General features: G+C 36.6%; 1 protein-coding gene across 16 annotated transcripts in view; it reads right to left on the reverse strand.

Moving 5' to 3' along the window:
• MYO9A (myosin IXA) overlaps positions 1–14,534 on the reverse strand; it is a 273,318-nt gene that overhangs the window by 219,754 nt on the left and 39,030 nt on the right. For all 16 annotated transcript variants that reach the window (XM_087428635.1, XM_087428628.1, XM_014780883.2 and 13 more), the window contains one exon: positions 9,003–9,913. In XM_087428635.1, coding sequence (XP_087284761.1) covers positions 9,003–9,842 — 840 coding nt within the window. In that variant the 5' untranslated portion in view covers positions 9,843–9,913. The remainder of the gene's footprint in view (positions 1–9,002; positions 9,914–14,534) is intronic.

Consider the following 14,534-nt stretch of genomic DNA (forward strand, 5'->3'; position numbering starts at 1 on the left):
GAAACAAAAATTAGAGCAGAAATAAATGAAATAGAAACCAAAAAAACAGTAGAAAGGATCAATGAAACTAAGAGCTTGTTCTTTGAGAAGATAAACAAAATTGACAAACCCTTAGCCAGACTCACCAAGAAAAAAAGAGAGAAGGCTCAAATAAATAAAATTAGAAATGAAAGAGGAGAAATTACAATGGATACCACAGAAATACGAAGGATTACAACAGAATGCTATGAAAAACTATATGCCAACAAATTGGACAACCTAGAAGAAATGGATAAATTCCTAGACTCATACAACCTCCCAAAACTGAATGAAGAAGAAATCGAGAATCTGAATAGACCAATCACAAGTAAAGAGATTGAAACAGCAATCAAAAACCTCCCAAAAAATAAAAGTCCAGGACCAGATGGCTTCTCAGAGAACTCTACCAAACATTCAAAGAAGATTTAATACCTAGCCTTATCAAACTATTTCAAAAAATTGAAGAAGACAGTATACTTCCTAATTCATTCTACGAGGCCAACATCACCCTGATCCCAAGCCAAACAAGGACAACACAAAGAAGGAAAATTACAGGCCAATACTGCTGACGAACATAGATGCAAAAATCCTCAACGAAATATTGGAAAACCGAATACAGCAATACATTAAAAGGATCATACACCAGGATCAACTGAGATTTATACCAGGGACACAGGTATGGTTCAACATCTGCAAATCAATCAATGTGATACACCACATTAACAAAATGAGGAATAAAAACCACATGATCATCTCAGTAGATGCAGAGAAAGCATTTGATAAGATCCAACATCCATTTATGATAAAAACTCTCAATAAAATGCGTACAGAAGGAAAGTACCTTAACATAATAAAGGCCATATATGACAAGCCCACAGCCAACATCATACTCAATGGGGAAAAACTGAAAGCCATCTCTCTGAGAACAGGAACAAGACAAGGGTGCCCACTCTCGCCAGTCTTATTCAACACAGTACTGGAGGTTTTGGCCAGAGCAATTAGGCAAGAAAAAGAAATAAAATGTATCCAAATTGGCAAGAAAGAAGTGAAACTCTCGCTATTTGCAAAAGACATGACTCTATAAATAGAAAACCCTAAAGAATCCACTGGAAAACTATTAGAAATAATCAACAACTACATCAAAGTTGCAGGGTACAAAATCAACTTACAGAAATTAGTTGCATTTCTATACTCTAATAACGAACTAACAAAAAGAGAACTCAAGAATACAATCCCATTTACAATCGCAACAAAAAAAAATAAAATATTAAGGAATAAATTTAACCAAGAAGGTGAAAGACATATACAATGAAAACTATAAGACATTATTGAAAGAAATCAACAATGACATAAAGAAATGGAATGATATTCCATGCACACAAAATGGAAGAATAAACAGTTAAAATGTCCATACTACCTAAAGCAACCTACAGATTCAAAGCAATTCCCATTAGAATCCCAATGACATTCTTCACAGAAACAGAACAAAGAATCCTAAATTTATATGCAGCAATAAAAGACCCCAAATAGCTAAAGCAACCTCTAGAAAAAAGCACAAAGCTGGAGGCATCATAATCCCTGAGTTCAAAATATACTGTAAAGCTATAGTAATCAAAACAGCATGGTACTGGTACAAAAAGAGACACACAGGTCAATGGAACAGAATCAAAAGCCCAGAAATAAAACCACACACCTACAGACAGCTAATCTTCGACAAAGGAGCTAAGAACATACAAGAGAGAAAGGAAAGTCTTTTCAATAAATGGCGTTGGGAAAACTGGACAGCCATATGCAAAAAAAATGAAAGTAGCCCATTATCTTTCGCTATACACAAAAATTAACTCAAAATGGATTAAAGACCTAAAGGTAAGACATAAAATCATAAAACTCCTAGAAGAAAACATAGGCAGTAGACTCTTTGACATTGGCCTTAGAAACATCTTTTCAAATACCTCGGGCAAGGAAAACAAAAGAAAAAATAAACAAATAGGACTTCATCAGACTTAAGAGCTTCTGCAAGGCAAAGGAAAGCCAGAACAAAATGAAAAGACAACCCACCAACCGGGAGAAAATACATTACCAAATCATATATCTGACAAGGGGTTAATCTCCAAAATATATCTCCAAAATATATAAAGAACTCATACAACTCAACAACAAAAAAACAACCCAATCAAAAAATGGGCAGAGGAACAGACATTTTTCCAAGGAAGATATACAGATGGCCAACAGGCACATGAAAAGATGCTAAACATCACTAATCATCAGGGAAATGCAAATCAAAACCACAATGAGATATCCCCTTACACCTGTTAGAACGGCTATAATTACCAAGACAAAAAATAACAAATGTTAGAGAGGATGTGGAAAAAAGGGAACCCTCTGACACTGCTGGTGGGAATGAAAACTGGTCCAGCCACTATGGAAAACAGTATAGGGGCCGGCCTGGTGGCGCAAGCAGTTAAGAGCGTGTGCTCTGCTGTGGCAGCCAAGGGTTCGCCAGTTTGGATCCCGGGCGCACACCAATGCACCACTTGTCAAGCCATGCTGTGGCAGCATCCCATATAAAGTGGAGGAAGATGGGCATGGATGTTAGCCCAGGGCCAGTCTTCCTCAGCAAAAAAAGAGGAGGATTGGCAGATGTTAGCTCAGGGCCAATCTTCCTCACAAAAAAAAACAGTACGGAGAGTTCTCAAAAAATTAAATATAGAAATACCATACTACCTAGCTATCCCACTACTGGGTATTTATCCAAAGAACTTGACATCAACAATTCAAAGAGATTTATGCACCCCACGTTCACTGCAACATTGCTCACAATAGCTAAGACATGGAAGCAACCCCAGTGCCTACTGACTGATGAATAGATAAAGATGTGGTACATATACACAATGGAATACTACTTAGGCATAAAAAAAGACAAAATCATTCCATTTGCAACAACATGGACGGACCTTGAGGGTGTTGTGTTAAGCGAAATAAGCCAGAAAGAGAAAGACAAACACTGTATGATTTCACTCACATGTGGAAGGAAGATAAACAAACACACGGACAAAGAGAAAAGATTAGTGGTTATCGGGGGGAAGGAGGTTGGTGGTGGGCATAAAGGGTAAAGGGGCACATATATATGGTGACTGACAAATAATAATGTACAAGTGAAATTTCACAATGTTATAGACTATTATGAGCTCAATAAAATTAAAAAAAAAAAACACACACACACACACACAAAGAAAAAAAAAAAAAAAAAAAAAACCTTCCTGCAAAGAAAACACCAGGCCCAGATTGCTTCATTAATAAATTCTAACACTGATAGTAGAAAAGAAATATCAGTTCTACACAAACTCTTCCAAAAATATAAGAGAAGACTTCCCAACTCATTCCCATGAGGTCAAAGTTATCCTGATACCAAAACAAAACAAAACAAAAAAGACATTAAAGAAAACAATATTTCTCATGACCACAGATACAAAAATCCTAAAAAAAAAATTAGCAAACCAAATCCAGCAATACATTAAAGGATAATACATCATAACCAAGTGGTGCTTATCCCAGGAATGCTGAGCTGGTTTATCATTCCAAAATCCATCAATATAATTCACCATATTAACAAACTATATTTTTAAAACCATATGACCATCTCAATAGACAAAGAAAAAGCACTTGACAAAATCCAACATCCATTTCTGATAAAAACTCTATACAAAGGAATAAAAGGATACAGCCTCAATCTAATAAAGAGCATCCACATAAAACCAACAGCTATCATCACACTTAATGTTTAAAGTCTGAACACTTTCCTCCTAATACAAAGATGTTGCTTTCACCACCTCTATTCAACATTATACTGGAGTAGCCAGTGAAATCTGCAAGGAAAAAAAGAATTCCAGATTGAAAAGAAAGAAAGAAAACTCTTTTTATTCACAAACATAATTTCCTATATGAAAAATCCAATGGAAACTACAAAAAAAACTATCAGAACTAATATTTGCATCTAGCCAGGTTGTAGAATACAAAATCAATATACCAATATCAACTGTATTTCTATATTCTAGGAACTAACAACTGAAAAATTCTAAACATCATTTATAAAGGCACCAAAAAAATATTGAGATACATCTTACCAAAGATGTGAAAGATCTGTACATTGAAAACAACAAAATATTGCTGAGGAAATTAAAGATCTTAATAAATGAAGAAATAAATTTGTTCATGGGTCAGATGACTTAACATTGTTACCACGTCAATTCTCCCCAAATTGAAATACAGATTTGACACTATCCCAATCAAAGTCCCCAAAGGCTTTTATGGGAAACTTAACAATCTAGTTCTAAAATTCATATGGACATGCCAAGAACTTAGAATATCCAAACAATTCTGCAAAAGAAGAACAAAACTGGAGGGTTAATACTACCTAATTTCAAAAATTATCATAAAGCTACATAATGAAAATAATGTGGCACTGGCATAAAGACAGACAGACAGATCGATGGAACAAAAGAGAAAATCCAGAAATGAGCCCACATATATATGGACAAATAATTTTTTGATGATTTTTTGACAAAGACACCAAGGCAGTAAGGTGAAGAAAAAATAGTCTTTCAATAAAAGGTGCTGAAAGAAGTGGATAGTCATAGGTAAATACTGGATCTATACCTCCCACCATATACAAAAATGAACTCGAAATGGATCACAGACCTAAATGCAAAACCTGAAATAATAAAAGTAATGTAAAAAAACATAGGAGAAAATCTTTGCAACCATGGGTTAGGCAAATTTTCTTAAATATGACACCAAAAGCACAATTCATAAAAGAAAGAAATGGCTAAAATGAATATCAAAATTTAAAATTCTGTCCTTCAAAAGGTACTATTAAGAGAGGGTTAAATCTGGAAGAAATTTCACCAAGGAGGTGAAAGATCCGTACAATGAAAACTATAAGACATTAACGAAAGAAACTGAAGAAGATACAAATAAATGGAAAGATACCCCATGCTCACGGATTGCAAGAATTAATATTATTAAAATGTGCACCATGGGGCCGGCCCCGTGGCTTGGTGGTTAAGTGAGCGCGCTCTACTGCTGGCGACCCGGGTTCGGATCCCGGGCTCGCACCGACGCGCTGCTTCTCCGGCCATGCTGAGGCCGCGTCCCACATACAGCAACTAGAAGGATGTGCAGCTATGATACACAACTATCTACTGGGCCTTTGGGGGGAAAAAATAAATAAATAAAATCTTTAAAAAAAAAAAAAAAAAAAAGTGCACCATACTACCCAAAGCAATCTACAGATTTAATGCAATTCCTATCAAAATGGCACTTTTCACAGAAATAGAAAAAACAATCCTAAAATTTGTATGGAGCCACAAAAGACCCCAAATAGCCAAAGCAATCTTGAGAAGGCAGAACAAAGCTGGAGGCATCACACTTCCTGATTTCAAATTATATTAAAAATCTACAGTAATCAAAACAGTATGGTATTGGCATGAAAACAGACATATAATCAATGAAACAGAAATAGAGAGCCCAGAAACCCATACACATACAGTCAATTAATTTACAACAAAGGAGCCAAGAATATATAATGGGGAAAAGGATAGTCCTTTCAATAAATGGTGCTGGGAAAACTAGACAGTTACATGCAAAAGACTGAAAATGGACCTCTCTATCTTACAACACACACAAAAATCAACTCAAAATGAATTAAAGACTTGAATGTAACACCCGAAACCATAAACCTCCTAGAAGAAAACATAAGGGGTAAGACATCAGTCTTGGCAATGATTTTTTGGATTTGACACCAAAAGCAAAGGCAACAAAAGCAAAAATAAACAAATAGAACTACACCAAACTAAAAACTTTCTGCACGGCAAAAGAATCATCAATAAAATGAAAAGGCAATCTATCAAATGAGAAAAAATATTTGCAAATCCTGTATCTCGTAAGGGGTTAACATTCAAAATATACAAAGAATTCACACAACTCAATAGCAAAAAACAAACAACCCGATTCAAAAATGGTCAGAGGAACTGAACAGACATTTTTCCATAGAAGACCTACAGATGGCCAACAGGCGCATGAAAAGGTGCTCAACATCACTATACCAGGGAAACGCAAACCAAATGAGATATAACCTTACAACTGTTAGAATGGCTTTCATCCAAAAGACAAAAAACAACAATTGTTGGCGAGGACGTAGAAAAAAGTGAACTCTTGTGAGCTGTTGGTGAGAATGTAAATTGGTACAGCCACTGTGAAAAACAGTATGGAGGTTCCTCAAAAAATTAAAAAATAGTACCATATGATCCAGCAATTCCACTTCTGTGTATATATCTGAAGGAAATGAAACCACTATCTCAAAAGAGATTTCTGCACCCCCATGTTCACTGCAGCATTATTTATAATAGTCAAGATATGGAAAAAACCTAAGCATCCATCGACAGACGAATAAAGAAGATGCGGCATGTACATAAAATGGAATATTATTCAGCCATAAAAAAAGACGGAAATCCTGCCATCTGCAACAACATGGATGGAACTTGAGGGCATTACGCTGTGAGATAAGTCAGACAAAGAAAGACAAATACTGTATGATGTCACTTATATGTGGAATCTAAAAAAATCGAACTCATAGAAACAGAGAGAAGATTGGTGGTTGTGGGGTAGGGGGATGGGTGAAGGTGGTCAAAAGGCATAAACTTCCAGTTAATAAGATAAATAAGTTCTCAGGATGTAATGTGCAGCAAGATGACTACAGTTAATAGTACTGTATTATATATTTGAAAGTTACTAAGAAAGTAAATCTTAAAAGTTCTCATCTCAGGAAAAAAAAATTTGTAACTATGTGAGGTGATGGATGTTAAACTTATTGTGGTAATCATTTCACAATATCAACATATATCAAATTATTATGCTGTACACCTTAAACTAATACAATGTTATATATCAGTTATATCCCAATAAAATTGGGAGAAAATTTTTTAATTCTGCTCTTCAAAAGGCATTACTAAGAGAGGGTTAAATCTGGGAGAAAATGTGTGCAAAACATGTATCTGATAAAGGACTTGTACCCAGCATACACAAAGAACTCTCGAAATGCAACAATAAGAAAACCCAATAACAAGTTAGGCAATAGATTCTGACAGACACTTCCCCAAAGCAGATATATGGATGGCAAATAAACACAAGAAAAGGTGCTCACATCATTAGTCATTATAGAATTCAAATTAAAACCAAAATGAGATACCACTATATACCTATTAGAATGGCTAAAATTATAAAAGAATGACTGTACCAAGGGTGAGCAAGGATATGGAGTAAATGGAAGTGTCACACACTGCTTGGTGGAAATATAAAATAGTACGTACAATCACTTTGGAAAAGTTTGGGAGTTTCTTAAAAAGTCAAACATATACTTTTTACCTAGGAAAAAATTCTACTCCTAGGTATTTACCCAAGAAAAAGGAATGTGTATGTCCACACAAAGACTTACATACAGCTTTAAGTGTAATAGCCAAAAACGGGAACAACCCAAATGTCCATCAACAGATAAATGGATAAACAAACTGTGGTATACCTATACAATGCAATACTAACCTAGCAAAAGGAATGAATTATTTACGCACACAACATGGATGAATCTCAAAATAATTATACCGAGTGAGAGAAGTCAAACATAAAAGAGTATATACCAGCTGATTCCATTTATATAAAATTTCAGGGAAAAAAAAAACTAATCTGAAGTGACAGAAAGCACTTAAGTGGTTTCTTGTAGGTGAGTGGGCTGGAAGGGGTCTGAGACAGGGATTACAAAGAGATATGAGGAAACTTAGGACCATGGATACGTTCAGTATCTTGACTTTGGTGGTGGTTTAACATATACATATGTCAAAATTTATCAAACTGTACACTTTAAATATGTGCAGTTTACTATATCTCAATTATACCTCACAAAAATCTCTCTCACACAAATCACTAAGTAATATTACCTTTTCCTTTCAGCTTTTTTTTTTTTTAATTTTATTTATTTATTTATTTTTCCCCCAAAGCCCCAGTAGATAGTTGTATGTCATAGCTGCACATCCTTCTAGTTGCTGTATGTGGGACACAGCCTCAGCATGGCCGGAGAAGCGGTGCGTCGGTGCACGCCGGGGATTCGAACCCGGGCCGCCAGCAGCAGAGCGCGTGCACTTAACCACTAAGCCACGGGGCCGGCCCTCCTTTCAACTCTAAAACAAAAATAATACACTCTCTTTTCCTTTCTACCCTTGATAGTACTACTTCTAAAACATTACAGAAAAATTTTTTCCCATATTTTCTACATTTTCAAAAGGGAGTCCTTAGAATTTCAATGCTAGGCACAGATGTTAAATTTGCAAAGATACAAATATACTGACAAGAATATTTTCCCCAATCCAGTTACAGACAGGAGTCCTGCCCCTGCTGTATCCCTTTACAGGGGGATATATATGACTCCAATCATCTTTTGCATCTTGCATCGCTATGACCCAAAGACACCCCTTGAAAAAAATATTGCCACTATCATACCCTTCAATCTTCCACACTGCCTTCTCTGCTTTCCCATCTTCTAGTTTTCCTTGGTAACTCAAAATGATGCCTATACTTCTATTTAGTTTCATTTCATTTTCTCACATCTAGCAAATTTTTATTTTTATTTTTTTTAAGATATGTTTAAGGGGCTGGCCTGGTGGCGCAAGCAGTTAAGTGCGCACACTCCGCTGCGGAGGCCCGGGGTTCGCTGGTTCGGATCCTGGTCGCGCACCGACGCACCGCTTGGAAAGCCATGCTGTGGCGGTATCCCATATAAAGTAGAGAAAGATGGGCAGGGATGTTAGCCCAGGGCCAGTCTTCCTCAGCAAAAAAAGAGGAGGATTGGCAGATGTTAGCACAGGGCTGATCTTCCTCACAAAAAAAAAAAAAAAAAGATATGTTTAAGAGTAAGAAAAGTATTTCTACACACTTACCTCAAGTACTGGTCCAGCTCCAAGAATAATTTGTTCCACGCCACTGGCAAATCCTTTCTGACTGAGAGCAGTAAGGTGGTGAATAAGAAAGTTTGTGCTTTGAGTCTTCCCAGAACCACTCTCTCCCGAAATCACGATGCACTGATTCTTTTTGCGCTGAAGCATAGCATGATAAGCTACATCAGCCACAGCATAAATGTGGGGCTCAAGTTTTCCCAACTGGTGGTTATCATACATTTTGACATATTTGGGGTTATAAATAGGAAGAAACTTGAATGGGTTAATAACTATTAGAATACTGCCAACATAGGTATAAATTTTTTCATGCTTAAAGCGATTTCGTAGGTTTTCTAAGAGAGTTTTCTCATTCAAATCAGGTAAGCTACATAAATCATCAAAGTCTTTCTGTTGAGGCTGTGGAAGAAAACCCCGTTCCATCATCCTGCGACGTTCTTCTGTTACCCGTAGCCATGACTGAAGACTACCATAATGGATTGATCCATCAAGGTTTTTTTCTCTCAGAAGAAAGCGGTAGTCCTCTCCACTGAGGCGATTTTCCAGAGCCATTCGGGGCCACAACATCATTCGCTGAACAGGACAGTCTGTTGGATTGAGTATCCATTCTTCTCCACCAAATTCCTTTACCTCTGCTAGAACATAACATTTTGTTTTGTCAAGATGAAGCCTGTTTATAAGAGATTCAATCACCTCAGCAGCTGTGGAGTTTTTTCTGGCAAGAATTGGACAGTAGATTGTCCCTTCTGAAATTGTCCCAGGATATATACGTAATGTATGTTCATTATCCTCAAAGCGTCGTCTTCCTCCATCATTTATATTCATATTGGATCCTGTCCCATCAGCATGGATAGTATGTGTGCAGGACTGTGCAAACCATTTTCATGGCAAAAGAACTGTAACATAAAAGATGTGAAACATTTAGAAGTCATATTACACAGCATTGCTTTCTGACGCTCAAGAAAGAAAGACTTAACAATCATGTTGATTACATCTTTTAGAACACAAAATCCTAACTCTTCTCTTAGTATAGGAACAGTTGAAAATAGTCTCATTGAGACCACATAATATTACACTTTATTGTGCAAATCTGGACACTTTCTAAAACAGCAACTTGTCAAAAAATTTTTCCAATGTTTTATTATATTCAAAATTCAAAATCTAAAGAGTACAAAGAAAAATTATTTTGTCCCCTACTGTCTCAAATGTTTCTAAGGTACCTGGGATTATAATCAAGTTTTTTTATATTTGAGGAGCCTCACTGAAGACTGGATTAAGACAGACAGAATAATCACACAAATCTAATCACCCTGGACCAAAAGCTCTTATGTTTAAAAAAAAAAAAAAGAAAGAATGCCACCAATGGAGCAAAAATTTTGTGAAATTAAACACAGTAAGAAGATGAGATCAGATAAACAAAAATTAAATTCGCTGAAATTATAACCAAGAGAACAATGAGAGAAACCTGCTATAGAATAGACATATTTTCAAGGACTTCTGGCTCTCACTCTTCACTTCCCCTAAGGTGAAGAGGTAAAGGAGGCAAAAGAAAGATCCTGTCCCCAGCTTGCTGAACAAAGTTGACAATATTATACAACTAGGCACCATAACAAATTTTATTCAACCTCCCCTTGTCCTTCAATGCTACCTTTTTATCTAACCTTATTTCATTCCTTACAGTATTCTGCATATTCTTCCAATCTTCTCAAACCCCACATTATCACACCTCTGGAAGAATAATTTCAACTTTTATACCTCATTGAGAAAATAGTAATTTTCTTTAAATGACTTCTCCAACTCAAAATGTATTCCTATTTTCATCCCATCTCTGTTCCTCCGTTCCTGTCCACAGAAAAAACATGTCCCACATCCTTTCCAGGGCTAACAAAACTCACTTCTTATCATCTCCATCAGTAACCTGCGCTGTCAAAAAACCATTCTCATGTGTTATTAATGTTTCCCTTTTTACTTATTTCATCCTTTAACATATAAAGATGCTGTGTTAAGAAAACAAAAAGAAAAATACTTTCATTTACTTCTCTCTCATACTACTACATATTTGTCAAAGTCCTCTAATGAAGAACCTGTGTTTTTTATCTTTTTCCTAAATGATGTTTCAAACACAGAGGATATTACAGAACATATAAAAAGCAGCCATATACCTATCACCCAAATTCAACAAGTTTGAAAAGCGCTATAATTGCTCCAGATCATTTTAAAAACAAAAAATAACAGAGATAGTTAAAGCTCCTTCCATTGCTCTGCAGAGGTAACCACTATCCTGAGGTTGGTATTATTTCCATACATGTTTTTATATTTTGATTACATATGTGGGTCTCCATTAATTATATATAGTTCAGTTTCAGTTTTTTAAGCTTTAAAAAAATGGTATCATACTATATTGAACAGTCTGCATCTCACTTTAACTTAATATTGTCTTTTCTATTTATAAATGGTGATGCATGTAAAGTTCACTGGCTGCCAAATATTACATTGTTTGTAGCTTCATTAATTGTAACAAATGGACCACTCTGGTGGGAAATATTGATAATGGGGGTGGCTATGCATGTGGTGGGGGCAGGCAGGGAGTATATGGGAAATCTCCGTATCTTCTACTCAGTTTTGCTATGAACCTAAAAATGCTCCAAAAAAAAGCATATTTTTTAAAAAATCCCATTGTACGATTATACCACAATTTAACAATCCACTGTCCTGGTGAACACTTAGAATGTTCCCAATACAACACTATGAAAACAATGCTGCAATTCTCATACACATCTCCTTGTGTGCTTTTGCTAGAACTTCTCTGAGCTTTATATCTAGGACTGGAATTGCTGGGTTTTAAGGATTTTCAGCTTTACGAGATATTAACAAAATGCCCTCCAAAGTAGTTGTACCAACTGACTATTGCACAGCCAATGTAAGAAGAGCTCACATTTCTCTGCCTCCTTATCAAAAGTTAGTATTGCCGGGCCGGCCCCGTGGCTTAGTGGTTAAGCGCGCGCACTCGCTACTGGCGGCCCGGGTTCAGATGCCGGGCACGCACCGACGCACCGCTTCTCTGGCCACGCTGAGGCTGCGTCCCCATACAGCAACTAGAAGGATGTGCAGCTATGACATACAACTATCCACTGGGGCTTTGGGGGAAAAAAAAGGAGGAGGATTGGCAATAGATGTTAGCTCAGAGCCGGTCTTCCTCAGCAAAAAGAGGAGGATTAGCACGGATGTTAGCTCAGGGCTGATCTTCCTCACAAAAAAAAAAAAAAAAAAAAGTCAGTATTGCCAGACTTTAGTTTCTGCCAATATAAGTGAAATAAGGTTATCTCATTACTTTAATTTGCATGTCCCTGATTACTAGTGAGGATGGGCAACTCTTATTTGCCATTTGGGCTATGTTGCTTATTCATTTTTCCTTTTTTGTTTGGGTTGTCTTTTCCTAATTGGTTTGAATGAGTTTCTCATAAATCCTGGGTATTAATCAATTTTCAGTTGAATGTGTGACAAATATCACCTACCAATCAGTGGCTTATCTTTCTATTTTGTTTACATTGCCTTTTGTTATAGAGAAGTTTTTATTTTTAGTAGTCAAATTTATCAATCATTTACAGGTTATGACTTGTTTCTTTTTTAATAAACAACATTAACAACAATTGCAGTTAACTCTTATCGTGTGTTTATTTGTACTAGTCATTTTTCTAACCATTTCACATGGATTATTTAATTTAATCCTCACAATTCCTCCCTGTGGGTTGTTGTTATCATCCTCCTCCTCATTTTACAAACGAGAAAACACAAAAAGATTACGTAACTTGCCCAAAGTCATAACTAGAATGTGAAAAAGTTGAGATTTGAAGCAAGCAGTCTGTCTCTAAACCCTACACAAGTATTTTCTCCTGGTATAGTTTTTAAAAACCCTCCCTTATCCTGAGGACAAAGATATTATCCTATATTTTCTTCTAAAAGGCTTAAGTTTTGCTTTTCTCACTAAGGTCTTTAATCCATACAGAATTTATTTTCATATCTGCTGTGAGATAGGGCTCTTAATTATTTTCACATCAATTCAGATTAGCAATTGAACCAGCACCACAATGAAGAGTCTACTCTTTCTCCACTGATTTATGATGCTATTTTCGTCATACAGCAAATTCCATACAAATATCGATCTATTCTGGGCTCTGTATTCTGTTCCACTAGTCTATTTGTCTATCCCTGAGCCTATCTTAATTATTATAGCTCTATAATTTTTGAATCTGAAGGGCATATCACCTCAATTTGTTTCTTTAATGTTACTTTAGCCATTTACTCTACCATAAGAATCTTAAGATCAGGGTGTCAACTATCATGAAAAAATCTTCTGGCATTTTGATTGACACTGCACTGATCTGATAGATTAATATTGGAAAAAACTGACATCCTATTGACTTCCCATTCATGAATACCATGTTGTTGTTTTTTTAAACTACACTATTTTTCATTCCTAAGGTTTCTGTCATTTTCATATTCATCAGATCTTTTATCTACCTATTTAAATTTCATAATTGTTTTAATTTAAGGGATATTACTCCTTCACTAATCTCCTTGAAAATCCTTTTTTGATATTTTTCAGACTAATATTTTAAGGTCATCCAGAGTGAAGTGCTCTTCTGATTGTTGATTTTATCTTTCTCAGCAGTAGATGGCTTAATTTGTTTGAGAATTTACCTTTACAGGTGTATTTTTTTGTGTGTGTGTGAGGAAGATTAGCCCTGAGCTAACATCCGTGCCCATCTTCCTCTACTTTATATGGAACACCGCCACAGCATGGCTTGACAAACACTGCGTCAGTGCGCGTCCAGGGATCCGAACCTGCAAACCCTGGACCGCCGAAGCAGAGCGCACGAACCTAACCACTGCTACGCCACCGGGCCGGCCCCTACAGGTGTACTTTCTGATGGAAGATGTTTTTGTTCTTCATACATCTATTGAGAACCTACTATTTACCACTTTTTTAAACACAACCTCAATACCATTAATCGCACCTTTAAAAACTAATAATCTTGAATATTATTGGTCAGTGTTCAATTTCCCCAGTTAGCTCATAAATATTTTTCTTACAGTTGGTGTATTCAAATCAGGAAATCTGTCCTGCAGTAACAGTGAAGATATGCTCTGAGCTGGCAGGTTCCTAGTTGTCAAGTTATGTTTGTGTTCTCCTGAATCCCTACATATAAGGCTGCATATAGGGGCCAGCCCAGTGGCGCAAGCGGTTAAGTGCGCGCACTCCGCTGCGGCGGCCCGGGGTTCGCCGGTTAGGATCCTGGGCGCACACCCATGCACCGCTTGTTAAGCCATGCTGGGGCAGCGTCCCATATAAAGTAGAGGAAGATGGGCACGGATGTTAGTACAGGGCCAGTCTTCCTCAGGAAAAAAAAAAAAAAAAGAAGAGGATTGGCTTGGATGTTACCTCAGGGCTGGTCCTCCTCACAAAAAAAAAAAAAGGCTGCATATACTGTGGCCTCTGGCAGCAGTCAGCAGCAA

The sequence above is a fragment of the Ceratotherium simum genome, chromosome 3 (genome assembly GCF_057802395.1).
Source record: "Ceratotherium simum simum isolate JZ-2026a chromosome 3, ASM5780239v1, whole genome shotgun sequence".
NCBI lineage: Eukaryota > Metazoa > Chordata > Mammalia > Perissodactyla > Rhinocerotidae > Ceratotherium > Ceratotherium simum.